The sequence below is a fragment of the Falco peregrinus genome, chromosome 11, assembly GCF_023634155.1.
Source record: "Falco peregrinus isolate bFalPer1 chromosome 11, bFalPer1.pri, whole genome shotgun sequence".
Lineage (NCBI taxonomy): Eukaryota > Metazoa > Chordata > Aves > Falconiformes > Falconidae > Falco > Falco peregrinus.
In genome coordinates, this window is record NC_073731.1 from 26,844,370 (window position 1) to 26,872,158 (window position 27,789).

The 27,789-nt window shown below is 47.3% G+C and overlaps 1 protein-coding gene across 1 annotated transcript; it reads left to right on the forward strand.

The window, feature by feature from the left end:
• Positions 1–85: 85 nt before the first annotated feature.
• LOC101919959 (calpain-2 catalytic subunit) lies at positions 86–27,541 on the forward strand. The gene is made up of 20 exons (XM_055816530.1): positions 86–391; positions 1,248–1,317; positions 9,332–9,450; positions 9,828–9,961; positions 10,797–10,965; positions 12,965–13,048; positions 14,537–14,622; positions 15,319–15,393; positions 15,613–15,773; positions 16,099–16,280; positions 18,805–19,016; positions 20,337–20,373; positions 21,227–21,292; positions 21,844–21,901; positions 22,904–22,968; positions 24,086–24,154; positions 24,745–24,823; positions 25,848–25,964; positions 26,447–26,505; positions 27,170–27,541. Exons 1-20 carry the CDS (start codon positions 155–157, stop codon positions 27,191–27,193), a joined length of 2,103 nt encoding a protein of 700 aa, XP_055672505.1. The 5' UTR covers positions 86–154; the 3' UTR covers positions 27,194–27,541.
• The last annotated feature ends 248 nt before the right edge of the window (positions 27,542–27,789 follow it).

Below are 27,789 nucleotides of genomic sequence, written 5' to 3' on the forward strand. Positions count from 1 at the left end.
CCCCCGGGTCTGCGGGGAGCGAGGGCGGGCACCGGGCGGGGAGCGGGGGCGGGCACGGGCACCGGGCGGGGACGCGCCCTCCGCGGCTCGGCGGGGGCGGGTGGCTCCCGGCGCGGGGGACCCGAGCAGAGCGGGCCGCGGGCGGGGCGCGGCCATGGCGGGGATGGCGGCGGCGCTGGCGAAGGAGCGGGCGGCGGCGGCGGGTGCGGGGCGGCACGGCCAGGCCGTGCCCTACCTGGGCCAGGACTTCGGGGCGCTGCGGCAGGAGTGCCTGCGGGCGGGGCGGCTCTTCCAGGACCCCTCCTTCCCCGCCGGCCCCACCGCCCTCGGCTACCGGGAGCTGGGGCCCAGCTCCTACAAGACGCAGGGTGTCGTCTGGCGCAGACCCACGGTAGGGCGGCGGCGGCCGCATCCTTCCGCCTTTTCACCCGGCTTTTCTCCCCACTTAAATGGGGTTTGATGTCGTTCTGCCGGGGGCTGTGCGTGTGCCGATTGCGCTCCCCCTGCTCCCTCCTGGCTCGCCCGGAGCCGCGTTCCTCCGGCCGACACGGGTACCGGCGGCGGGTCGGGGCGCGGCTGCTGAGTGCGGGCGGCCTCGGGCTGGGACCCGCCGTCGGAGCCCCCCCGGTGGCTGCGAGTCCCCGGTGCACCCGCGCTGTGGGGCTGGGGCTGTCCCTTGGGCTGGTGGGGTGACATGCTCCATCTGGAAGACAATCTGCAAAAAACCCATTTGTCTTTCCATCCTGAACTCTCCATACAGACAAAGCACTTGCTTTGGGTAGCGCTTGGGGCTGTCACTTGGGATAACTCTTTGCCTCAGCAGAGATGAGCTGGCTGCCATGTGGAGGTTTCCTTTCCGAGCCCTGGCTCAGCCCCTGGCTACCGAAGCAGCCCTGTCTGGCCAAAGCAGCTCTGGGGTTCAGGTGGACTCTGCGGTACCTAGGCGCTTCCGAAAGACGTAGTCAGTGGCAGGGAGGTAATAGCAGCGTGGTGTGTGCATGTGTGTGAAAACACAGTGGTCCTCCTGGCACGTACTGTGAAGTGAGGTGGCTGCCCACAAGCTTTGGTCACTAGCTCACGTTCTCACCGCTCCTGGTGTGCCTGGTGCCCACACTCGTTCCTGACCTGCTCCATCTCTGTGGTGTTCATCATCATGCTCAGTCGCTTGTTTAAATTTGCTGCCGGTGGGGCCCTGTCCCCTCCCTTACCTGTGGATATATGTAACACAAGGCTTGTTTTGTTCCCAGGAGCTGTGTTCCAGCCCCCAGTTCATAGCTGGTGGAGCCACTCGCACGGACATCTGCCAAGGGGCATTAGGTAAGGTGGAAGCAGAAAGCTGGGTTTTCCCACCACAGTTTGTACCAGGCTGTAACTCACTCAGTAAATACATCTTTTTGCATCCTACTACCTCTTTTCATATGGAATCGGACATTTCTTGCCTTTCCTTGGTGTTTGCAGTTTGGGACCCTGTGCGTTTGGCCACTGAGCGCAGCCTGGCTGTGTGCACCAAGCAGGCATGACACAGGCTGGTTTCCTGATGGCTTTTCTGATCACTGCCACTTCCTTTCATGTTCACATCCTTGTGCCTGAGAGCAGTCTGACTAATTTCTGCCTTTAACAGTCTGCTTAGAAGAGCAGTTGCATGTGAGGCAGGGCATTCCTTTCCCCAGTGGGAGAGTGTGCTGCCAGGCGGGAGGGAACCCCTGAAACCTGGAAAGATGCAGTGCAGAGAAAACAAATTACATGGGGGGATTCCCTGCTGCTCACCAACTCTCGAGGAAAACAAAACTGGGGTATGGCAGGAGGGATGGGCCGGTCTGTGAGCCCTCTGCTTTTGCCATGGCTGCCACTCGCTTTGTGCAATGACAGCCCCTTGGTCAGCCGCTCCAGAGGAGCCTTGGGAGCTCCGAGGAAGCCCCCAGGGGCCAGCGGGAAGCAAGTGGCTTAACTTGGCTGTGCATCCCGCTCTCGCAGGCTCTCTCCTGCCTTGCCTGCCAGAAGGGGTTTTAGGTGAGTGCCTCTGTGCCTGTCCTCCCAGAAGGCAGCATGGAGGCTGGTGAGGAGGACAGCTGCGGGGATGTGAGAGGAAATAAGCTGAAGTGGAAGCAGCAAGTTTCCTATTTATTCCATGACTGTGGGAAGAGGGATTTAGGCTAGACTGACAGCAGGGTTGAGGGAAAGCTCTCAGTGTAGGGAAACGTGACTAATATGTGCCGTGTGTTGTGCTTTTGCAGCAGGGTTGGCAAAGGAATGAGGTTCTGTTTGCTTTGTATCAGCATAATATTAGTCTTGTTGGGGCTTCTTGGCTTCTAGTCCTGCTGCTTTCATTTGTGTTTTCATATCTAAAAATACAGTGGATAGGGAAGCTTATTTCATGTATTTTGTGCTCATGTTTTCTTTCTGAAGTTATTTAGTGCTTTAACAACTAGATACAATTTGTATAAAAAGTCCTGACAATAAAAAATACTTAGATTGTCAGTTTAGTTCTCCTTGTGCCCCAGTATTATTTGTGGCATGGATTAGGCTCGGTTGTGTCATGGGTGGAGTTCTTGGCATGTCACCAGCATCCATTGTGTGTTCTCTCTGCCCGATATCATGTCTCCCACGATGACTATTTTGGCGTAAAGCATGTCATGGTGTTTAACACGCATGACAGACATTTTTCCTTTTTATTTATTGTGAAGCTTTACAGCTAAGAAGTTGTTCAACTTGAAATTAGAGGCATTTTGTAGAGATGCTGGCTTCTAAAGGCACTTCATTGCTTTCTGCCTTCTGCAGGCTTCCAGCTTTTCTATCGAGACCTTGTGGCAGCAAGACCGCTGGAATGAAAAATTTTTAATTTCATTTTCAAGTTGTGGATTTGCTGTTCCTAATGCCAAACCTTGTTTTAAATTGTTGAAAGCATTTGTTGCCTTAATAGTCTGCAGCAGTCTGATGTTCTCATGAGGTTGAATGATATCACCAAAGGATATGAACTGATTCACAGCTGGTGGTATTTTACCTCCTGAAACAATTATTTGAATAGGAGGTTGTTAGTGTTCTTGGTTGTATTACTGTTTTTGCCATGACTGAGTACTGTGATAACTTGCCTCACTATCTTCTTGTGAATCTGGGCAGGCTTTTGGTATTGTGTGATAGTTCAGTGGTTGATTAAAAATTAGATGCTATTGATCTTTGGTCTGTATAGCTGTTGAGTTATTAAGAGCCTGTACTGAATCTCTGCTTTTTCACACAATGAGGCTAGCAGATGTGCTATACAAATGCACCTTTTTTTTTTTTTTTGCCACTGCCTCATCTGACACCAGCATTTGTATCAATACATTAGCTTAGGCTTTCATTTATTTGAACTTTGTGTGCCAACACTGATGTCCCATCACATTTTAAGATGTTACAGAGAAGATTGCACTGGAAGATGTCAGCTGCTTTCAAAACCCTGTACTTTTTATCATGTTGCTTTTTCTCACAGGAAGCTTTTGTAGTCTTATTTATCCCCGAAAAGGCTTGATCACAAAACAACAGACCTGTATCCAAGTGGAGTTTCATGGCTGTTGGTAAGCTATTCAGAACATCTTGGAGTACTGCAGGAACAGATGAGGCACCCAAAGCACGCGCACCCATCACTGCTGCAACAGGCTTCTTGGCAGGTGATGTGTAATCGAACAGCTCGGCTCATGAGCAGTCGTACAGATGTGCCTTTCAGCCCAAGAGCCTTTGGTCTGTAGGCCAGGTGCAGCCTGTAAATTTTTTTCATTGGTTTTGACCTGGGTTATAAGATACTGCCATGAATAAGAGGCATAGCTGATCATTAGTGCAGAAAATATTGTCCCCTCACCAAGGTGGCAGTTCATTAGGTTCTCCAGACATGAAAATTCTGCCCTTTGGGCTTTGGATTATCCTTTATTCTGGTTTTGTGGCTTTTTAGGAGAAACTTTTAAAGGCAAATATTTGAACTTCGTTTTGCAGTATCAGATCTGAAGTCAGCGATGGTATTTGGCTCAGAAGGGTAACACGTGGGATGTGGTGACTCATTACAGCTGAGGGGAGGAACCAAAGCTGATGCTGAGAGGAAGCATATTCACCCTTAACCACCTTCTTTGGAGGGGATATCACCATGGTATCACAACACTGGGGTGTACACAGCGCAGTATCTGTCATCTGCTGTTAGGTGCAGGGGTCTCCTCCTTGCACAAAAATGTGCGGAAAAATAATGAATTGAATAGGATGAATTTAGAAAATGAGGTGCATGGCTGGCTTACCCTGGAAACCACTCTACTGTAAGTGGGTTGCCACAGCCTCATGTTTCTAACCAGAAAACTTCCTGAAGTCCCACAGTATTAATATAAATACATTCAGTAGCTGTTAATTTATAGCTATGGGTGTTTTAAAATAATGTGTCTGCAATTGGCTGAATGTACATTTTTGTTTTGACCCCATACTCTTATAGGCTGTGCAGTGATCAGAGGAGCTCGCTCACAGCCCTCCAGGCACTTCACGGGGATGCTTTGCTTGTCTTTGCTCTCCAGGTTAAGGGAGGTGATCCTTCCCCTCTACTGAGGCTGCATCTGGAGTGCTGTGCCCAGTGCTGGGCTCCCCAGGTCAAGGGAGACGGGGAGCTACTGGAGAGGGTCCAGCGGGGGCTGTGAAGATGATGAGGGGGCTGGAGCATCTCCCTGCTGAGGAAAGGCTGAGAGCGCTGGGGCTGTTCAGCCTGGAGAAGGCTGAGGGGGATCTTATCACTGCATACAAATGTCTTCAGGGCGAGTGTCAAGGGGACGGGGCCAGGCTCTGTTCAGTGGTGCCCAGCGACAGGACAAGGGGTAACGGGCACAGACTGCAGCACAGGAGGTTCCTTCTGAATATTAGGAAGAACGTCTTTACCTTGAGGGTGGCAGAGCCCTGGGACAGGCTGCCCAGAGAGGCTGTGGGGTCTCCTGCTCTGGAGATATTCAAACCTGCCTGGATGCGACTGTGCAACTTGCTCTAGGAGAACCTGCTTCAGCAGGGGTTGGACTAGATGATCTCCAGAGGTACCTTCCAACCCTGATCATTCTGGGATTCTGTGAATGGCCAACTTTAAGCCCTTCTGGCTATTTATGCTTGATTTGCAATTACATTTTTTTATAACGTTCTTGTTTGTAGATGGAGATTGGGTAAACGCAGAGATGGATATATAGAAAGAAGTAAAACACTGATAGTAGCAAAAAGGAAGTATGGCAGGAAAAATAGTACTTGTTAATATAAATGAGCTCACAACCTGCTATATCCTCTTTTCTGGTAATGTTGTTCTGCCTATTTTTTTGTGCATTTACAAAAATTCTCCATGATTATCCTAGCCCTGCTAACACTTCTTTCAAATTCTTCATAGAAGTAACCTGTCTGTTACCTTCCCCTTGGACTTCACTATCAAAGGAAAGTCGCTGACAAGAGCCATACAAAAATACCAGTTCTTATAGTTAAGTCTATTTGGCAAAGACCCTGCTCAGGCTTATTTAGTGCAGCCTAAAACTCCAGGTATTGTCACAAGATCTGTTCTCATCCAGACTTTGAATTATCAGGTCTGCTTTTAGTAATGGCTGTTCAGAAAGGGAGAGATGATATCCTGACTGCTGAGCACTTTTAAATGTGGAAACCAAAGGGTGATGTGTCTCCTGTATATGCTGCACCTGCCTTTTAACCTCAAGAAGACCCTGCCCAGAGTTGTCCAAGTTAACATCTATGTTTGTCTGACACCAAATTCTCCTTAGAAACCAGTATAAAGTTCAGCAGAGAGATTTTGCAACAAAGTTTGCCGTTTCTTTCTCTTTATGTCTGCCTTGATGGGACAGCTAGATAGTAAAGGAAATTCTTTATATTCTGCTTATGGCCTTAGAGGTCCTCTGGGAGGAGTTTCTCCTCGTTGAACTTCAGTGCTTCTTATCTACAGAGGAAATCTGATTCAAAGGTGTATTATAGCATCGAAAGGGGTGTGCTCTTAATCTAGATGCCTAAGCAGCCTTTTGACCAAAGCTTCCTGAGCTACTGTGGTCACATTGAGTTGTTCATTTATTGTTTCTGTGCTGCTGTCTGCCTGCCCACCCAGCCCCTGCCTTGTTTCTGAAATAGAAATGCTAATATTTGTTTGGAAGAATGGTGGGACAGCTGCCATCTGAGCCAGCCAGCACTGGTTGTTCTGACACCAAATCCAAACCACAGCACTGCACCAGTTACTGAGAGGAAAGTTAACTCTATCCCAACTGAAACCAGGACATCTAGGCAAGCATGCATGTACTGGCTTTAGTCTAGCTAGGGTAGATCTGGGATGCCAGAGACTCACTTCGCCTCTGATCTGCACCTGTCTGTCTGTAGAAGCCTTACAGAGCATGGGGTGTGTGCTGGGGCTGTTCCGCTGTGGGTTATCAGTTATTTGGCCTTTGTGCTGACATGAGACCGGTTAGCCTATCAGTTTGTATATTTGTGGTGTCTCATGCCTCTTCCCAGTGTGCAGGGTGCTTTGAGATTGCTGTTTGTTAGAAGTTAAGAGTCTCAGTAAGGCTTGGTAACTTTTCCCAGGTGGGAATTATTGTTCCTACCGGAACAGGAACACAGTGGTGCAGCAAGGAGAATGAAGATCCCTGCTCTTTTCCTTTTTCTTTTAGGATTTTGTTGGTCTTAAACACCCAGTGGCTCCTGGGTGCTAGAAGACAAACGTTTGTGGGGTTGGCAAGGGTTATCTGTGTATGTGCAGTGCTGGGGCATTGGTGGAGAGTGCTCAGCTCCCCTGTGGTGTGTGCTGGTCCAGTGCACATGTATGTTTACATCCATCCCCTTTTCCCGCAATGTCTCTGACACAGGATATTTCTGCTGCCAAATAATAACCCACCGGTCTCTTGACCCAGAAGAGTGCTGTCACAAGCTGTGACCTCCTTTAACTCAGTAAGGCAGCAGAAGGACTTTTTTTTTTTGTTTGTTTTTTTTGTCTGGGTTAATTAGTTGACTTGCAGTGTGATGACTGCCAGTGGGAGAAAAACAGGGAAGGAGTGGAGCCAATATGATACTAATTCAGACGTAGTATGATATTAATTCAGCCTGACCCCACAAAAGCCCCAGTCAAAGTGCCAGGGCTGTTCTCTAGCACGGAGTTTTGCCTTGGACTTCAAGAACCCCAACTCTTGTTCAGAAGCTACCTGTTTTGGAGACTTAATAAAAACAAGGATCCTCAGCACAGAAGGAATCTCTGGGCAGTCACTCCCAAGTGATTATCTGATGTCAGGTTTGCCTGAAGTAAAAAAAAAAAAAAAAAAAAAAAAAAAAAACCACCAAAGAAGAACCCACAAAAATAACTTTGCATGGTCAGGCTGTGTGTGGGAGAGCACAGATCTAAGCTGATCTGAAGCTGAAGTCCTGTTGTTGCCTTTTGACCAAAGGGTTTGTTTGCAGAGCCCTTCAGCGTCCTCCTCTGTAAGGAGAATTGCTGTGAAGGGTAACTGCTAAAGCCCTCACGTGGCTGAAGGGCAGGGGATCATACTGTTAATTGTAGAGTGGCCCATCTAAAAATGTCTCTTAGTATTCCCTGACCCCAGTCTCTTTCCCAGCAAGCACGTTTTTTGGGCTTGGTGGTGCCTTGGAAGGCACCAGAGGGTACGTGGCTCCCGGGGAAGAGGCTCCCAACGAGATGAAGGGGGCTGTAAGAAGAGTTGGTGTTTTGCAGGGTGAGATGGATGTGCTATTGCAGAGGAGGGAGGGGAACATCCTCGTTATTTCATAATCTGTCACAGAGAATGGCAGGATGACTTTCCTGTCTGAAAATCTTCTCTGACACGATAATTTCTCCATTGCAGTACAAGCAGCCAGAGGCAGAGCTGAAGGGAAAGTTCTACATTCAGTTCTTCCCCTCCAGGTTCCAAAATAGTAAAAGCATCTCAAGTTTTGAAATTATCCTGTGCTTTCACATCTTCCACCTTTCATGAAACGTGAAAAGGGCCATAGGATAAATGTCATTCACAGAGCTGCTGCTGTGGACCAGCTGCAAAGAGAAGAGTGGGGCAGCCTGCAGGTTGCCTGTGCACTGTGCATCCTGGCACTGAGCAGGATGGGTTGGTGCCAGAGAGTGGCCCTCAAGAGCTGCTGCTTTAGAGTTAACCTTCCCTGAGACTCTCCCATTTGGATCCCAGCTTCTCACCTGTGAGCTTTTGACCCTTTTCCTGTAGGACAGAGCTGGATGTATGGAGATGGCTGCTTTGCTGGCCTCTGACTTGCTAGCAGCTGCAGCTGGTTTATGTTTCTTGAACCTGCAATCCTACAGGTACTGCAGAACCATTTTGGGGATCTGCTGTGTAATCCCAACTTCTCTGTGATCACAAAGCCAGGCAACAGCAGATCTGGTTGTGGTAATGAGGAGTTTTGTGTTGGGCTGTGGGAGTCAGATCTGGCTGGCTCTTTAAATCTCTAACCACCTTGCTAATGGGCTGCAGGAGGCCCGTGGCTAAGCAGAAAGGTAACCACTCTGTTAAAGTAACACTGGTTGCTGAAAATAATTACAAAAATAGAGGTAATGTTTATGCAGTTGTGGTCTCCTCCTCCCTCTGCTTGGTAGGAGATGGTGTGGAAAAATACTATCCAGACTGCGTGGGCCCCGAGGCTGCGGCGTGCAAGCTTGGTGTATGTTGGCTCCATCCCAGCAAGGGGAAAGAGGTGTTTGGGACTGGGGAACAGTGCCTGCCTTCAGAGCTTGCCTGACTCTCCGGCAACTAGCACCAGTGAGGAGATGTGGGACTAAACAGAGGCCTCTGGTAAGAGTCTCCAGAGATGCACAAGGTGAAAGGAGCTCCTGTTTGGTAGGAGGCTGGCTAGGGACCTTAAAGGGAGCTTGTCCATAGGATAGGTCTCTGGATGGCAAGTCAACAGGCATTTATTAAACATGGAGGGGGGAAAGGAAAACCACCTATGCTTCAGAAAACACTGGCCTTTTGAGGAGTAACTGCACCGAGTACCTGCATGTGCCCACCGGCCCTGCTCTTTGCCTTTTCCCCTTGCTGCTTCCTAACCTGTAGACACTCAATTGAATTGAGGTTTTTTTTCCAAATAGTCCCAGCATGGGTAATAACTGTCATAAAAAAGCCTGCTTTTGCTTTTTTTTTATCGCTTTGGTCTTGAGAAAACACTTCCCCGGAGATGGTGGGCTTTTGTGTACACACATTTGATCTGCATTAGAGGTAAAGTGATGGGAGGGATCATCCCATCACAGCTGAAGGGGTTGGTGGTCATAATGCGCAATCTCTGTGCTGTACAAAATCTAAGGAATAAAGTTTGAATAATGAATGGTGTCTCCTTGTTTCTTTCTTTTTTTTTATAGGAGACTGTTGGCTCTTGGCTGCTATTGCCTCTCTTACCCTGAATGAAGAAATTCTGGCCCGTGTTGTTCCTAAAGACCAGAGCTTCCAGAATAAATATGCAGGAATTTTCCACTTCCAGGTAGGTGGAAAACAGCCTTCCCCCCGCCCCAGTGCTTGACCAGGGACTGGTGTGGCCGGCTATGTCTTCATATGTGATGTTTCCTGGAACGCTTTGAGGGACCTCAAAGAGCCAGGCAGAAAAACAGACACCCAAGAAGGGTAGTGGTGGTAGAAGAAAGAGGAGCGCTAACCAAAGAGCTGGGAGCAGAGGCTGTCTTTGTGGTCCTTCCTCCATCAGCAGATCCCACTGAGGACCTGCATCCCTGAACAGGGTGGGCGAAGCTTACTGTTGAGGGGGATTGGTTTTGTTCTAGGAAATCGGTGTTAGCAGATGAAAGTCCTGGTGACCTGAGTGCACAGCACAGGGCGGTGATGAGATGTTTGTGCTCTTTCCAGTTCTGGCAGTACGGGGAGTGGGTGGATGTTGTAGTGGACGACAGGCTGCCCACCAAGAACGGGGAGCTGCTCTTCGTGCACTCGGCGGAGGGCAGTGAGTTCTGGAGCGCGCTGCTGGAGAAGGCCTACGCCAAGTGAGTCCAGGCTGGGCTTTCACACCACTCGAATCTCCCAATGCTTCTGCATCCCCATAGAATCCTCAGCTGCATGGATACCATGTGTTTAAAATGTCAGCCTAATTATTAGCCTTTACAAATTCTGGGGTATCCCACAACGGCTGCTTTAGTAAAGCTTTGCTGACAGGTGCTTAAGACAAGTAGCCAAACACATTGGCTTTGTTGCTAGCCAAGAAAAATAGGTCTTGAGTCTCATGGCAAGGCTGTTCCTAGAGTGCTGTCACCTGTCACTGGGGCCTGGGAAGCTCCATTTCATGTGCTCTGTGCACCTGTGAGGGCTTGCAACTGCAGTGCTTCAGTGTACAAAGCATGCTAGTCCACATGTCTCTGTTTAAAGTGAAGATGCTCAGATCTGAATTTCCAGTTTTGGGATGGCCATGGAGAAATTCTGCCTAACATTACTATTTTCAATTGACTTAAGAAATTGAGCTAATTTGGATCAACTGAAAATAGGACCCATAATTGTTAAAGGAATTAAAAGACTGTGGAACTAGAGAGGCAAATTGCTCGGTCTTGATATTTTTAATACTAATTTTTCTTCAGATAGTCTTCATGATTTTTGTCATTGATAAGACTGGACCTGCAACCTGTATGCGTGATCATATAAGATTTTATGCTGGGCTTTCCAAATACAGAGGTCTAAGAAGCAGAACTGAATGGAAGGCATGTTTGTAGCTGCTGTGGTGCTGTTGAAAGCAGAAGTGCTGTGATAGCTGGCACAACTGAGTGCCTTTCTCCAAGAGGAGAATAGGGAGCCTGATGATTGTGTATGCGTGTATCCCTTTTCATGCAGGCTGAATGGATCATACGAGTCTCTTTCTGGTGGCACCACCACTGAAGGCTTTGAGGACTTCACCGGTGGAATTGCAGAATGGTATGAGCTGCAGAAGGCACCACCCAACCTCTTCAGAATCATTCAGAAGGCACTTCAGAAGGGCTCTCTCCTTGGCTGCTCCATTGACGTGAGTTAGCGGGCTTATTGCTGGACTCTTGGCTCTTGCTGTGCACGTGGGCAGTTGCGGGGTGGACCCCTGCTCCATCCTCAGGACGTGCACGCAAAGGGTGCTGATCCCCTCTGCCTATGGTTCTCTGCTCTACCTTGTGTCTGGAGAATGTGACCCAAGAGTGTGGCCCAGGCACGTGCTTTTCTGAGGGGTTAGGTTGAAATGTAGACTTCCTCAGTTTGTGTGTAAAAGCTTGTTGCCCCACTTGTGTTTCTTCCTTGAGACCTCAAGCTCGTACTGTTTCATAGGTTCATGGTAATGAATCGTACAGGGAACTCAGTATGGGTCCTGATGTACTTCTTTGTTCTCAAGAAAGCCTGTAGCTTGGCCACAGGTTGGTACGGGCTGAGTGGGTTTGGACAGAAAGCTGCTGCTGGTGGCTCCTGCAGTCAGGTGCTCAGAGGTGGCAACCGCCATCCTTGCTGGAGCCTGTTTGTCGCACAAATTGTACCAAAACGTTCCCAAAATATCTGGGCTCTGTTCTTGAAGCAGGGAGGCTCAGACTGTTGCCAGGCCTTTAAAAGGCTTTATGAGAAACCACGTCGTCAAAAGCTGAACCTGCATAAGAAGGAAAATAGGATCTTTGGCCCTGCCTGCAAGGATTCAGCATCGCTTGTAGCTTTACTGATAGGAGTCTAAGTATCGTTATTGTGGTAATCACCCTACTCCCAAATGAGATTACATCTTAGTTATGTCTAAAGGGAAGGTAAGCTGTTTACAGGAACTCCATTCATAGTATAAATTTAAATGTTTCCTCCCATTTTTCGAGTTAAATCAGTCACAGGAGAGGGAAGCTTCACAGCAGGAAAAGTACTTGGTTAATGTCAGTGTTCGACTTCGCAGCACTTTTTTGAGGCCTGTTTTACTCGTTTGCATTTAGATAAGGATCTGACATCTGGATTTTTGCCCCAGAGTGATACAAATCTCTTGTCAGGGGTGGGGAGAAGTAAATATAGTCCCTTGTTGGTAAGCACTGATACTTTCTGTATTGTAAAGAAATCATCAGTGAGTTTAGCCTTTGAAAAAATCCTGTAAAAATCTTTCCTTCTCTTCTATGAGAGAAATGGGGACACAGAGTTTGTTTCATGGACAGTGCGCTGTGGGACAGTAATAGGGCAGGAATCCAGCCTGCTTGATCCCACCCTCTTTTTTTTTTTTTTTAAGCTTCAAATAGGCTTGTTTAAAGATTACATGCTTTCTGAAAAGGTGGGAAGGCAATGACAACCATATATTTCATGGAGAGTTAAGCATTATTACAGCAAGATGTCAAGCAGTCGCTTCCTAGCAAGAAGTGACTTTTCTCTGCAGTGTTTATGGGCCACACTGCCAGAGTATTGTAATGGCAGTGAAAAAGTGAGAGGGTGATATGCGTTCGGGTACAAATGGCATCCAAAGCGCAGCCTTTTCCCTTGCTCCCCTGCATGGCAGATCGTGGGGTGGAGGTGCTGGGGAAAGGAAGGGAAACTCCCACCCCACCGTGGAACTCAAGGGGGTGTTTTGACCTCAAAGCAAAGCACTGGGGCTTGCTGGACCTGGGTGTGATCCCTGGTGACACCTGAGCAGCCTCAGGCTGATCGCCCTCTGTGTTCCTTCCTGGTCCCTTGAGAGCATGGAGTTCATTGTGTGTATCCCCTTTGTGCAGCGTTTGGAGATGCACAAGAGGGGATGCCCCACGCCAAGTGTTTTGGAGCCAGGAGGGAGCTTTGCTCTGGTGCAGGGATTCTGGTGTGTACCCCATGCCACAAATGTGGGCCCTGGGGCTCCAGCACCACTGTGCATGCTGCCTGCCCCTCCCCTTGCTCTGTCACACAGATCCCTCTTCTTGCCTCTGTGCAACAGCTAAAGCCCCACTGCAGCCTCCCAGTGAGATTAAAGCTCCTTTGGAAGGAGAAGCTTTGCTCTGTTGAATCCCCTGCACGTGGAAAGCCATGCTCACCTGCTTTCTTTGCTCCTCCAGATCACCAGTGCGGCGGAGACGGAGGCAGTCACTTCCCAGAAGCTGGTGAAGGGACACGCATACTCAGTCACCGGGGCAGAGGAGGTAGGTGTGCCACCCCAAAGGGATGAAATGCAGCAAGCTTTGTGCGCTGTCCTTCCCGGGCTGCAGCAGCCACAAATTCATCTTCAGTGTTGCAAATTCTTGAGTATCACCCATCTTCCTGAATCAGGTTTTGAGTCTCTCCTTTCTGAAGGAATACTGACTTAGTGTGTTTTTGATAAACACAAACTTGACTTCCTGGGGGGCTGACAAAAAACAAAAGCACTTTTTTTTTTTTTTTTTTTTTTTTTTTTTTTAAAAAATCATTGCTATTTCCCAGCAAGTGGGTTGTGGGAAGGTCTGTGCAGAGGGCACACTACCCTCTGCTGGTGAGCGGGCCCTTCAACACGTTTCTGCGTAGCAGGCACCACTATACTTTAAACACATAGTAAGACGTGTGCCAAGCAAAAACAAAAATATTATTGTCCCTTAAATGCCTGCTGAGCCGTGCTTTTCAGCTTGTTCAGATGCAAAGTGCCTCTCCAAGAGTAGGTGACTGGCAAAGGTAAGACAAGTGAAAATGAAGGAAGCAGATTGTGGCATCCTTCCACGTCTGTAATGGACTTTTGGTTACTTCACCAATAATTGTGTTCACTGACGTGCTGCACTGAGGCGGACGCTACTAACAGGCAGGTTTACGTGTGTGCATTTGGTCCTCCTCTCACAGCAAAAGCAGCAAAGAGAGAGTTTGTTGACCTTAATTCACAGACAGGCATGACTTAGCCAGGATTTTCCTTTGGAGATCTGCACAGGCTTTGTAAGGAGAGTTCATCTTGGGCACTGGGGTATCATCTCTGGACTCTGCTGCTGCTGCTCTGTGCAGTTTTCTTTGCTTCAGGCTCTGGAGGGTGTGCCAGCACCTTCCTCAAATTAGTGCTGTGTGTTCCCCATGAACACTGGGTGTTCCTGCTGAAACTCATACAGCTTTGCCTGGCCTGGCCTCAGTGTGGGCGGAGATCAGCAGATAACAGGCCAGGAGGAGAGGCTGGCACTGCTGCGCTGCAGAGCCTTTGTGTGATCAAAAGGATTGTGGCCAGAGTATCCCATCTCCTGTGACGGATATAAGGGGGGGGGGAAGTTGTTTGAATGTGAAAAGGCAGTTTATACAGAGATGATGACTTGAGAGAAACATCCCCTTGTACCCGCTCTTTGGCAGTCCTGTAGCAGCTTTACATTCCCTTTGCCTAAAATCCTGTCAGAGGTAGGGTTTTTTTCCTAGGGGTGCAAACCAGACATTTTTGTTATCGTAAGCTTTGATTTGTGCGTGCCGTAAATCACTGGCCAAGCTTGGGTGCGTGAAGCTAATTTAAAATCAGTTTGACTTCGTGTATTTTGGACCAGGTGAGTGCATGTTTGTGTATTTATGTTGTCACACACAGCACTGAGACAGTTGCTCTGTCGTGTTCATTAATTCCTATAGAAAAGGTGGAGGGGAGCAGAGCGCAGTGCTGAGTCCCTGGGTAATTCTCCATACACTTCTGATCCCATCAGGTCAACTTCCGAGGAACAGTGCAAAAGCTGATCAGAATCCGAAATCCCTGGGGGGAAGTGGAGTGGACTGGGAAATGGAATGACAAGTGAGTCAATGGTTTTGTGCATTGCCCGTAGGCTTTTACTGCAGGGCTTCGGTCATGTTTCTGCTGCCATCCATCTTCTCCCTACCCCAAATTCCTCTGTAAGTCACATCTGGATGTGATGTTTGCTCTCAGCTGTTTCAAAGAAGCCATCCCATCACTGTCATCTCCCACATGGATGTTGCAGTATGTGGCGCCCTTCGTGCAAGCACCTGCCTTCATGTAAGATGCAGTGATTTGGTTGGTGATTCCTAGAAAGCTCTCTGTAGTTTCTGCTTATTTAACAGCCTGGATTCAGTGGTGAGCTTCTGAAAACATACTTTCTAAAAGGGCTTTAAAAATCCATTTCTGTTGTTAGCAGTGAAAGTTGGAGTTTACTCGCTCTGTGGCTGGGCAGTATTTATTCCAAGTCTTGCTTTTTCTAAAATAAAACTCTCAGTCAAGGCATTAGCACTTTCTGAAAATAAAACTCTGCTTCTCATCCTTACCTGGAATATCTAAGAAGTAAGGTGTCTAATATCCCAGGTCTCTCTATTTTGATTTTGCTGTGGTTTGAGAGCTCTGGAGCTGCTATAAGCTAGATGTTGTGGAGTACTGCAATTGCATGGAGCTGTAAGAAAGTGAAATCTTGTGCTGGAACAGCTACATTGGGGTTTGACTTTTACCATACCCTGTAGTTCATGTGGGGTTGTCTTTCAGCTGCCCAAACTGGAGTGGTGTTGACCCTGAGGTGCGGGAGCAGCTGACCAGGAGGCATGAAGATGGGGAATTTTGGTAGGTATCGCTGGGTTTCCATTCAGGCAGAAGGGAATGTCTTCTCTGCTTTTTTCACACAGAGTAACCTCTCCCAGTACACTCTCCATGATGAGTGGGCAAACTCACCCTAAATCCCAGTGCTAAATTGCAGCTGGAGAGAGGGAGGGTAGACAAGGCGGTTGTGTAGGAAACCTGTCCATCCTAAAGAGACCTTGTCAGTGGCATTGTCTCCCACAGGATGGCCTTCAACGACTTCTTGAGGCATTACTCCCGTCTGGAGATCTGCAATCTGACTCCAGACACCCTGGCAAGCGACAGGTATAAGAAGTGGAGGCTGCTGAAGCTGGATGGGAACTGGAGGCGAGGAGCCACTGCAGGGGGCTGCAGGAATTACCCAAGTAAGAGAAACTTGAGAGACCCTTTACGAGTTCACTTGTACTTTCTCCAGGAGCTTCTTCTGGGAGCTGGTTTGGGGTGGCCTGTGGAGGAGGAGTGTGTACCTGGGATATCCAGGACTGATATCCAAAAAGTGCAAGCGTTTGGGAAGTGTGGCTCCCTGGTTGGGGTCTGGTTGTGGTTGTAAGGGCTGGGGTGAGGGAGTGTTACTCCTTCTCACAGCTGATTTTGGAAGTCAGAGCCACCCCTGCCCTAGCTGACAAGTATATATCTGCACAATTGCTTTCAAAGAAACTTTTGAGCAGTTTGCATAAATCCACTTCCCAGACACTTTCTGGACAAATCCACAATATTTAATCAAGCTGGAGGAAGAAGATGAGGATCCTGATGATCCTGAGGGGGGCTGCACTTTCCTCGTTGGCCTGATTCAGAAGCACCGGCGGAGGCAGAGGAAGATGGGAGAGGACATGCACACCATCGGCTTTGCGATTTATGAGGCAAGTACCCCTGTAAATGGGGTAGGGCAGTTCTCAGACTTTCTGTCAAAGGGATTTCTATCAAAACTCAGTGGGTTTGAGTTGGACACCAGCTGCAGCAAGGAAATTTAGATGTTTAGAAAATTATCCTCCATAAAAACAGCGGTCAAGCGTAGGGGCAGGTACCCAGACAGGTGATGGAATCTGCATTCCTGCAGATATTCAGACCTGGGCTGGACAAGGTCCTGAGCAATGTCATTAACTTGGATAATGGCCTTGCTTTGAATAAGGGGTTGGACCAGATGACCTACAGAGGCCCCTTCCACATCTATAATATTCTGTGCTTCTAAATGGAGGAGCAGAAAAACTATTTAAAAAATAAACATTACAAGTGCAGAAATCCAGTCTCCCCTTCACTTGCCAGGCTGTGGTGAAAAGCAGCAGAATGAGAGCAGTGTGGTAGGGACGTGACCCTCGCTGGGACACCTGAGCTAGCTTGGGAAGTGTGAAACCAGCAGCAGAACCAGCCAAAACACCTGTAAAACTCTTTCTGTTGAACTGAAGGGTCAGAGATGTGTCTGTGGTAACTCCTGAAGCAGGATATTCTATACAGAGCTGCAAAGCAGCAGTGCTCAACTGCCAGTGAAAATAGCAGAAACCGTCTTGCCTGTGGGTTGCTCTGTAACTGTAGGCAATATATGCAAGATGTGCTTTCCCAATATCCCAGCTTTGGAAAAGCCTGACAAAGAATCTGGTCTCTGTAGGCAGGTGAGGTTTAAAGCAAAGCTATGTCCCCTGAACCCCTAAGGAAATGGAAAACTGCATTGCTGTCTTGCTCGGCCCCTGCCTCCTCTCCTGATGGCGGAGAGGTCAGAAGGGTGGGAGGGGGAAAGAGAAGGTGGGAAGAAATAGCAAAGGAAAAGAGTCTTCACAAATGTAAACTGGGCTGCAGGGTGGAGGGGAAACCACGACCAGCCGGGCTGTGCCCTGGCTGAGCCTCGCCGGCTCCAGGATGGAGCTGAGTGCTGAGCCAGTCCCCCTCCAGTGGAGCCGCCTTTTTTCAAAAGTGTGGATATACCCGCTAATCAACAGTGAAAAGAAGTAGCCCTGGAGCTGCCATTCAACAAACATCTAACTCTCCTTTTCTCTTTGCAGGTGCCCCCAGAGGTACGTGCCATACGTGGGTGGTCAAGGTGCAGAGCTGGGGCTGAATGGCTTGTGGGAAGAAATGGTTCAGAGGATCCTCCTTCACTGCAGGACAATATTGAGTCTAAAGTTAGAGGCCAGTTATTCTGGAAGGGGCCTTGAGCCCACGTGGCATTTTCAGAGCATCTTGGGTTGGGATAAGAGCTCTCTGTGCTGCACAAACCCACCAAAGCTGCTCTTCCACGGGTCTTCTCCCAGCCCAGACCCACACCTGCTCCCCAACCCGGAGCACAGCTGCTTTTCTCAGGATTGTGCAGAGTTCCTGTTCAACACACAACTAATAGTCCAAGGAGGTGTTTCTTTTCATTTCCCTAAGCTCTGTCTTTACTGGTTTCTCTGTCTCTACCTGCAGGTGTAGGTAATGCACACCCTGGGGAGCAGAGGGGGGGTGCTGAGCAGTGATGCCTGTGCAGTGAGAGGCAGGGCTGCAGGCACCTGCCAGCTGTTGCTCCTCAGAGGAACAGTGAGGTTGAGGTTGCTGTACCTGTGAGGGTGCATGCAAAGCAGCCGGGGCACCTCACAGCTCCCGAGGCTATGCTCAAACCAGCTGCTCTTATGTAAAATGTGGTTTTATCAGGAAAAGAAATGGTGCTACTGGTAAATTAAATTTTTAAATGTACCTTTTGAATGCCGTAGTAGTACTCTGGCAGCCACTCAGCTCTCACCTTAGTGGTCCAAAAACCTGATTTCCCCAAAAGGTGCAATTTTATCTTCCACCATGGCAGCGGGTCTGACAGGTTTTGCATTCTTAAAAAATCTGGGAGGACAGGAAAGGGGAGGTTTCTGAACCATGTAAATTCCTGATGGTTGCTTCTAGAGCTGAGATAGCCTACCTATAAGACCCTGCGCAGAAGAGTTTGTTTTGGAAGATGTTGCACTCCAAATATGCTTTTATAATGCATAATGTTTATTTTATTCTTGGAGCCCTCCATAAGCGGGCTCTCTGCTTTAAGGCAGCCTGACCTTGGAGGCAGAGCTGAGCTGCATTCTCCTGGTGGCAACAGCTCTGGGGACCAGAGGGACACGGATCATCTTGCTTTAAAGAAAAATAGTTGGTGGAAGAATTTGCCAAATGTCTGCACACGCCTATCATCATCTGCAAAACATAAGCATGACCCAAGTGATTTATTGAGGTGATCTGCAAAACACATTTGCAGCTGCAGCTCAGGAGTACTGTGGTGGGATGCACCCACCCTTCTCTCTCCTCCCTTTCACTTCTGTTGAAAGGACATCTTTGCCCCTGCCCACCCCCCCCGTACATAACTAATTATCATATGTATTATATTTTTAATTTCTAAGGGAAAAATGTATGCAAACTGGTGGCTTTTTTTTCCCTTTTGCTTTTCTTAAGTTTTCTGGACAGACAAATATTCATCTCAGCAAAAACTTTTTCCTGACCAACAAAGCAAGAGAAAAATCAAACACCTTTATCAACCTCCGAGAAGTGCTGAACCGGTTCAAGCTCCCTGCAGGAGAATATATCATCGTGCCCTCCACCTTTGAACCCAACAAGAATGGGGATTTCTGTCTGAGAGTCTTCTCGGAAAAAAATGCAAACTCCACGTATGTAGCTGTTTTGTAACCATGTAAGAGCGGTACGGGCACATGGGCTCTGATCCCTCCCTGGTCCCTCTCTTGGGCGCGGAAGGATGGAGCAGCCCAGGCCTGGGGTACATCAGCTCCCCACAGGGAGGGGGGTGCACGGTTGTCCTGCATGGATGCGGTGGCAGCAGTTCTTGTTTGTCCCTAGTTGCTCCATGTGCAACTGAGGAAAGTTTGAATAAACTTAGCAGGAAGGAGTAGTGGAATAATAAGAAGAATTCATAGAATACAACAAAATATTGATACTGATGATGATGATTATTATCACCAGCCCTACCTGGGCAGATGTTTGTAGTTACTGGGTGGTGGACAGCGGGGTGCCCCAGCACAGGTTGGTCTGTGGAAAGAAGAAAGCCCCAGAGGGCAGCAGGCTGGGCTCTCTCTCCGCTTGGGAGGCAAACACGTGTGTGCTTGTGGCTGTCTGGAAACACGCTGATCGCAGCAAATGATCTCACACCTTTGAGATCAGGCTGGAAAAAAATTCAAGATATTTGCTCAACCAAATGATACCTTTGATAAAATTAAAGTGAGTTTTATTGGAAGTGGCTGAAACCACACCATTAGCTGTGAAGCCATGAAAAAATTTAGACATGTCACATCTTAAAGAGCAGCTGGGCTAAAGCCTTGAGAAGGGGTGTGGGATCTTTCCTATTGAGTTCCCTAATTCAGAGCAAGCAAAAACCTTTCTACTATCCTCTAATCTTTTGTTGTGTGTTTCTGTAGTGGTGAGAAAACTGGGATGTCAGTTGTGTGAAGGCACATCCAGCTTTTGATGGGCCCTTAGCAGTGCTTACACAGTCTGTAGGTGTGATGCTCCCAGAGCAGCTGGGGGGACAGCGTGAAACACTTCTCCCACTCTGGCATGTCTGAATGACTTCAAGGCTCTCCTTTTTTACTGTTTTAAAGGAAAAAAAAAGACACAAAAGAAAAAAGTGACTAGATAAAGTTTGACGTGCACCCAAGAGCCTGGTCCTGGGGTAAAGTCTGTAGGCCAGTGGCACTAAGTGACCCAAAGGCTTATGTCTGATCCAAAATCCTGTCTGTGGCTCTGCAGGACATTGCATGGTTTGTAACGTGTTTTAAAACCCTCGTTGTCATCACTAGCAAAATACTGCCTTCACTGGTGGTATGCAAGTGTCTGTGGCTGGTGAATCTGGTGACTTTTGAACACCCATTGTTATTCCCGCAATCTAAAAAATCCCTCTTTAACTGAAACTTGAAAGAAGAGCACCAGATAAGTGACTTGTTTTGGTTTTAATATTGATTTCTTTCTCTTTCTAGGGTTATAGATGATGAAATCGAGGCCAATTTTGAAGAGGTATATCTTAACTTGAATGTTTTAAATGGAGATCATTTTGTTGTAAATCAGTGGGGTTGGGGTGCCAGTTCCCTGTGCAGGCGGTGTGTGTCCATAGGCATTGTCAAGAACTGTTGCCCCACTTTGGAAACAGATTTTTCAATATCCATAGTTGAATGTCCAGCAAATGGAAACATCATAAAGCAATAACGGAAACCTGTTGTCCTTCATCCCAAGCGGTGGTGAGCTTGGGCTTCCCATCTAGAGAGATCAGGTTGTCTCTGCAGAGGTAACTGGAGCCGTGGGAAATTCCCTTCACTCTCCAGGAATCCAGGAGATTTTAGCCTTTAGCTTTTGGCCATGGGGTGGTTTTGGATGTGATGTTGTTTCTATGAGTAGTGGCTCACCATATGTTTAGTCTTGCTGGAGCTGGGGATGTTTTGCCTACTAATGCATCTACCCCTCTGTGTGACTTTTTTTCTTTCTTTCTTTCTTTTCTTTTTTTTTTTTTTTCAAGATAAGAACTTACAGTTTGCTTTCTTTTCTTTAAATGAAGACAGCTTGTCCAACAGTAGTAGTAGCAGCAACAGTGAAGTTCTGAATTTGATAGTAATTTCTTCAATAAAATAAAGATTTTTTAATTTTTATTTTTTTTTTTTTAGTGAAAGCCATTGCAAAAGTTTTTAATTCTTTAGTGTTTGCAACACCAGCATTTTGAGGCACCCCTGAAAATAAAATTGATTCATATCAAAGCCAAAGTAAAACCTTCAACTTTGCCATTTAAATTGTGTTTTACTAGGGGCAAGGAAATGCATTATGTCCTTCTCGGGTGGAAAATTTCCTCCTTTCCATATTCTTTGTTTCTCTCTTCTAGACCGAGATCAGTGAAGATGACATCGAACCCAACTTTAAAAAGCTTTTTGGACAGCTAGCAGGAAGTGTGAGTATTTTTCTGTTAGCATCTTGCTGGTAACATGGGTAAGTAGGTAAGAGAGACACCTCCCCCAGGATGGAGGTTAATTCTTGTGCTGTGAGTCAGATCTCAAGCATGTGCATAATTGTGCGTGCAGAAATCTGTGTAACCATCTGCTTCCAGAACGGATTTGTGAGCGCTTCTGGCTAACAGTCTTCACTGTCTTTGAACTGCAGGCATGGCTTTTATCTCTGTGTGTAATTCTGTGTGTTGGGCAAAGCATCTGGTGCAGATGCATGGGTCCCTCTGGGAGGCAATGAGGGCTGGGCTGGGCCTTCTCCCCAGGCTGCTCTCACCTGCCCAAGGGCTCGAGCAGACCCTGGTGTGCCAGTGCCTGGGAATTGGTGGTGCTCCTGGGAATGGGAGGAGGAGAGAGTTTACCACTTGCATTTCCATCCAAGCAAAATGAATTCCATGGGATGTTTGAACTTGGCCAACTCGTCCAAAGGAGTCAGAGGCTGCTTATGAGACGGTGTCTGCAGCTGACAGTGAAAAACTTGTTGTCATCTTTTCCGCAGGATGCAGAGATCTCCGCCTTCGAACTGCGCAACATCCTGAACAAAATCATGGCTAAACGTAAGTACCTTCCTCCAACTGGGGCTTCAGCTGGCCACCAGCAGGTTTCCAGTGTGGCTGTGAGACCACAGAGCGCACCACTGACCAGGGCAGAGTCAAAGCCCAGGGCTCTGCCCAGACCTGCAGCTTGGCTCTCCATATGGCCGCAGCCAGGTGCTATTCCTGCTTCTTCAGGGGGCTGCAGAAACACTGGGGCTGCACCCACGCTGAAGGTGTGTGCTTCACGGGACATGTGCTTTGGCAGAGTGCATATGCGTGGCTTTTATCCCAGCATCAACTACTGGGAATTGGCTGCCAGGAAGGATGGATGGATTTGATTAATCCTTGATAATAATCAAGAGGAGTTGTTGTTACTGCTTTAGTATTGAACCACTCAGGATTCAAACAGTAGCCCAGCCAATGGTCTGGGGTGTCCCTGAGGAGGAGGAGAAACTTTGAAGCTCTGGGCTTCTTTTCTGTGAAGTGATTCAGAGCTTGGGTCTGCATTATTTTCCTTTCCATTAAACAGTCCTGGAGAAATAAGTGCTTGGAGAAAGAAGTGTCTGATTTCCAAACTGAAATCTTAACCAGGTAGCCAGGGTTGTGTCGTATGCCTGTGCGCACCAGCCAGTTAGCAATGATGTATTGCTGGTTACCAAGCTGGATTTGATCTTCCCTTGCATGAAGCTGCCTACCGCTGATCTCTGTAGGTCAGGAGTCCTCATCATCCACAAAAGTCCACCCTTGTATTTGCAGGCGGACAGTAGGGGCAGGAAAGCCTTCTCTCTGCCCCTTGCTTCTGCAGCACACTCACAAACCAGTAACAGGGCTGTTTGCTGGGGGAAGCATCACAGCCAGCTTTCACCCTAAGCCTTTTCACCAGTTGCACAGGAAGCCACCGGCGACACGGACCCACGTAGGGCTGATGTGTGTGCGCTGCTTGTGGAGCTCAGGAGCCATATTTAGGAAGGTGGTGTGGTACGGCAGGCAATGATAAACCTGTCTTTTGCTCTTTCTTTACAGGCCAAGATATTAAATCTGATGGCTTTAGTATTGAGACATGCAAAGTAATGGTTGACCTGTTAGATGTATCCTTTAAGGCTGTTCCTAGACGTTATTCTTCTGCCTGTGCTGAAGTAGGTGAGCTGCTTCTGCAGTGGTGGGTCCATACTGATGTGCTAATGGTTCCTGAGGTGGAAAAGCTGGTTTTACCCTGGTTCTCCTGACTAAAAGTGGTAGCCCTTGCTCTCACTGCTCACTGTGGCACATGCATTCTCCCAGGCAGTGGGGAAAATCCATTATGAGACAGGACGATCTGCTTTGAAGTCTTCCCAGCTGTTGCGTGTCCCGGTTTAGCTGGGGACAAAGTGGTGTTTGTGCTGGGGAAGGCACGGGGCTCTCAGCACGGTGTGAATGGCTTGGCTGCAGAGTCTGAACGGGCACATCTGGGTGCACCTCACTGCTCTGTTACCTGGCTGGAGTTGGAAAGGGCCTTGTAAGCCTTGAGGACTTAGCAAACAGAAAATGAGGGAAACAAACACAAGAAGCAGAGGCTACACTGAATTTTAGGAGCTTTTACTTTTAAGAATAAGGGCAAAAGTACAGGATGAAGGATCAGGTCTAAGAATAGTTCAGCTTCTCCGTGCAGCGGGAGTTGAATTGCATAGTTATAAGGGAAAATTAACCAAAACAAAATGATGTTCTGCTATAATTTGATGTAAAATATGGCAGTCCGTAGGGACTCCTTAGCAGTTTTTGGGAGTGATGCCATGACCAGGTTCTTTTGTTAGCTGTTTGTGCAAGAACTTAATTTCTCCAAATAACAGGCTTGGCTGCAGCTTTTCCTGTTTATAATCCAGACTTAGGACTCATGCTTCTGCAGCTGCAGGTGTTGAACCAACTATGCAGAACAAAATGGCATCATCTCAGCTGTTTTAAGCATGCATTGAAAATACAGAGAGCTACCAAAGGAGGAGCAGAAAGAGCTTGTGAACTGATCACAGTTTAAATGAAACAATCCTCTTACCTATTTAGAAAGGCGTCTTGGACAACAGGATAAGTCCTTCAGAGAGGACTTGCATCCTTTTCATAATTGCACTATTTTTTTTAAGTATTAAGTCACAACTGCCCATGTAAGTAAACCCAGCACAGGGAGGGCAAATGCCTTTTCCTTCCCTTCAAAGAGATTCCCTTAACTCAAAGAAGAATGATGGGAGCGGTAAACTGGGGCTGAAGGAGTTCCACACCCTGTGGACAAAGATTCAGAAATACCAGGTAAGACACGACCCTTCTGGGAGAATATGCAATTAAAGGTAGAGGTGGCTGCAGGCTGATTTGCCTTGTGCAGTGTGTACAGTCACACTTCCCAAAGCAGAGACTGCAGCTCAAAGTGCATTTGTGTCCTCAGTCCCCCAGGATTTGTCCCTTGGAGGCCGGGGGTGTGACTGCTGGTCCTTCAGGTGCTGGGGCGAAGGGCTGAAGGAGGGGCTGCCTCTCCTCCTGCCTTACTCCCGGAGGGGTTTCTGTGCTGTTTTAACTCGTGTCCAAATATGTTTAGCCATTCCACTTAACAGCGTGGGTCTGGTGTCAGTCTTGCCGCTCTGGTAGTGACAATGCCGTTTTGCATGGGCATTCAAGGAATCCTCTGGCGTCTTTATCTGCTCTGGCTGCTGCACTAAAACCACTTACTTTCTAAAGCCACTTTTAGATGAACTTGGAGATTAAGTACCTGGTCCTTCAGACCAACGTTGCAAATGCTCCTAAGTAAAGGGCAGGCTGCATTTCAAAATGTTCTTCCTCTGACGAAAGCCAAAACGCGCTCTGAATTATTGATAGATTTTGGCTTTGGGTTTTGTGTTCTGCAGAAAATTTACAGGGAAATTGATGTGGATCGATCTGGTACCATGAATTCGTATGAGATGAGGAGAGCACTGGAAACAGCAGGTATTTATATTGGTTTGTCTCTTTTTGGGTTTATATCGGTTTCAAGCTGGGTTGATAGATGCTCACTAGCCTCCGGTATATCACTTTTAAGCTGAAAAATCCTGTGTTCCGAGACCTGAAAGGCCTCTCTTTAATCTGGATGCTCAGCCTGGGCTCTTGCCTCTGTGAAGCAGTGTCTTGCCACGCAGACACACTAAAAGCATCTCAAAGGAGTGACAGATTTCCAGTTATTTTCTGTAGTGACCAACTTTTGGAGAAGCACAGGGTAACTGCAACAACCTGGTCCTCTAACAGCAGGCTGTTGTCTTTCACTCTCCCTGGGTATGTATGGGTTTGCCATAAGCCGGTAAAACCGGGATACTGTGACCTAGGGAATGGGAGTGGCTTGATTAAGGAGCGATGCTCACAAGAATGTTAAAAGAATTTTGAGTCAGTTTGCTTCTGCCACCACTGAAAAGCAAACCTGAGTTATAAGGGTGAGTGAGGCAGGTATCACAGAGCCATATGATCCCAAATTAACTTGCTGATCTTCTAGAGCCATCTTAATGAACATCCGCGCTTGGGGTGTATGGAGCTGTCCCCTCCTGTCACGCTGCAAGACTGAGGCAGCGTTTCTTGTCCCAAAAGCTTAGATACTCTTTGGAAATAGGGACCCATTTGAAACAGAAAGCCACTGCTTCATCTCAGGTCTCAGCGGGCCGAGGCTGGCAGCTGTGTCGTCACCAGGGAAGGACCATGAGCTGGAGGAATTGGCTCCGTCCCCTGGGGAGAGGAGCGCAGGTGTGGGAGCACACACAGCGGGAAGACCACACGTGACCTAGTCACAGCTCTAAATTGCTCCAAGTACAGAAGGTGGTGTGGGGAATTTCCAAAATGGAGCAAAAACTCTTTTTTGAGCATTTAAGCAAAAGCAGCTAATTGAATTTCTGGCAGTGTGTAAGGTTGGAGGATTTTTTTTTTGGTTGGTTGGAGGTTTTTTGCATTTTTGTTCCTCTTCTTTTTTAAATCCTTGACATATTTGTAGGTTTCAAACTGAACTGCCAGTTACATCAAATCATTGTGGCTCGTTTTGCTGATGAAGACCTCATCATTGACTTTGATAACTTTATCCGGTGTTTGATTCGGCTGGAAACCTTGTTCAGTGAGTACATGCTTAATAACTGGACAGACTTTTGTGTTTTCAAGTCCAGGATAAGTTACTCAGATAAGTTTGTAGTGGAGCCAAGGCAACTTCAAGGCTGAGCTGTAAGTCTGGAACCCAGTCCACAGCTTCCTCCTGCACCCAGGAATTGGCCTTTTAAGCTGCTGAACCAGAGCTAATCTTCCATGCAAACATCAAAATGTTAACTTAAAAGGAAAAACAGAACTCTAACCACTTACAAATTGACAAATAGTGTTAATGGTACAGACTGAACTATTGAAGCATGTTCAGTCTTGTTCTTACACACAAGTGTGCAGTGACTTCAGAGTGGCCCCTTTGGTTTGGGGTGTTGGGGTGTAGATCACTGTAGAATTTTAGATTCTGGGACTACATTCCTTTTTGATCCTGAAGCACAAGGCGGGGGAAGGCTTTGCAATTAGTTCCTATATTCATCCTTGTCCGTCATCTCTCTCCTACCACAGAAATGTTTAGAAAACTGGATACTGAGAAAACTGGAACAATAGAATTGAACCTTGTTAATGTAAGTTCACTCGGCTCTAAAGCATTTGTTTTCAACTTTTTTGGGGGGCGGGGGAAGGGGTTAACAGTAGAGACTGTCCTGCTCTGTTCTGACTGATTATGGCTGGTTATATGTATTCACATATATGCTGGATTTATATAGCTTGTATATTTATAAGCAGACAACAAAAGTTATCCTTCTTTTAAAAAATGTACTTATATCACATTGCATTCTCTAACAAACAAAGCTACTTGAACCAGAAGCCACTTATCCCTTTCTGGCAGTAATTTTGGCTGATACCGTATGCAGGCTTCCTCCTAGCATTTTCTGTCAACGGGGTAGATGTAAGTGCAGGAGTGACTCTTGGCGTTGACCATGCCTGCTTCTTCTGCACCATGTGTGCTCTGCAGAAAGGACTAAGTTTGGAGAAAACTGCCCTCCTAGCTGTGTTTGACTTGCTTATTGCCTGAACATAACATTTCTGGACCTAAATGAGGCATGCACAGATCATCCCAAAAGTCTTGAGACTTAGATGAGATACAAATTTAAATCACTCAGGAAAGATCCTAAAATGACTTCTGTAATTCAGCCTTTCTTCCTCATGCCAGAAATGGGAACACGCATACTTGCTACAGGTATTTTTACTAAACTTAACCATAGGCCATTTTCCTCTCTCTTGTTATAGTGGCTGTGCTTTACGGTCATTTGAGCCACTGACATCAGCTCAAGAGACCACAAAAAGAGCAAGAGGAGGTGAAGATAATCAAGCCAACATACAAGTAACATCCTAACGTGAATGTGCCTTAACTTACACATGGCAAAATTTGCACACAGTTATAAGAAGGAAAGCGTTCTATTTCAACAACAGAAAAAGCTGCAGCCTCATTTTTATGGGTCTGACTGTCTTTATCTACTACTATATATCCACTGTACAAAAGCTTTAATTTAGTATAAACCCTCGTTGCAACTTTTGAAAATACTGCTTTGCTAATATCTTTGTGTTTAAGGTGTTTTACCTGACTTCTGGAAGAAAGCTCATTAAAGCTTCAGCTATTCAGGTTTTTGAATAACAGCTCCATTCCATCCTGGGTATCTGAAAAGGCAAAGTATTGCGTATCTCTGCACACAGGTGTTTAGGTAAGATGCTTTCTGTCAAGCCCCACCCTTGTTCTGGTTAAATATTTTTTTGAAGAATTTGAGTAGCAAACATTAAGTCTTTTCCTCCTGACCACTGATGTGCCTGCAGCAGGAGGCTGTTGCCAACTAGACTCTTCCAAGAGAAAGCCCATGCCGTCAGGTGGAATC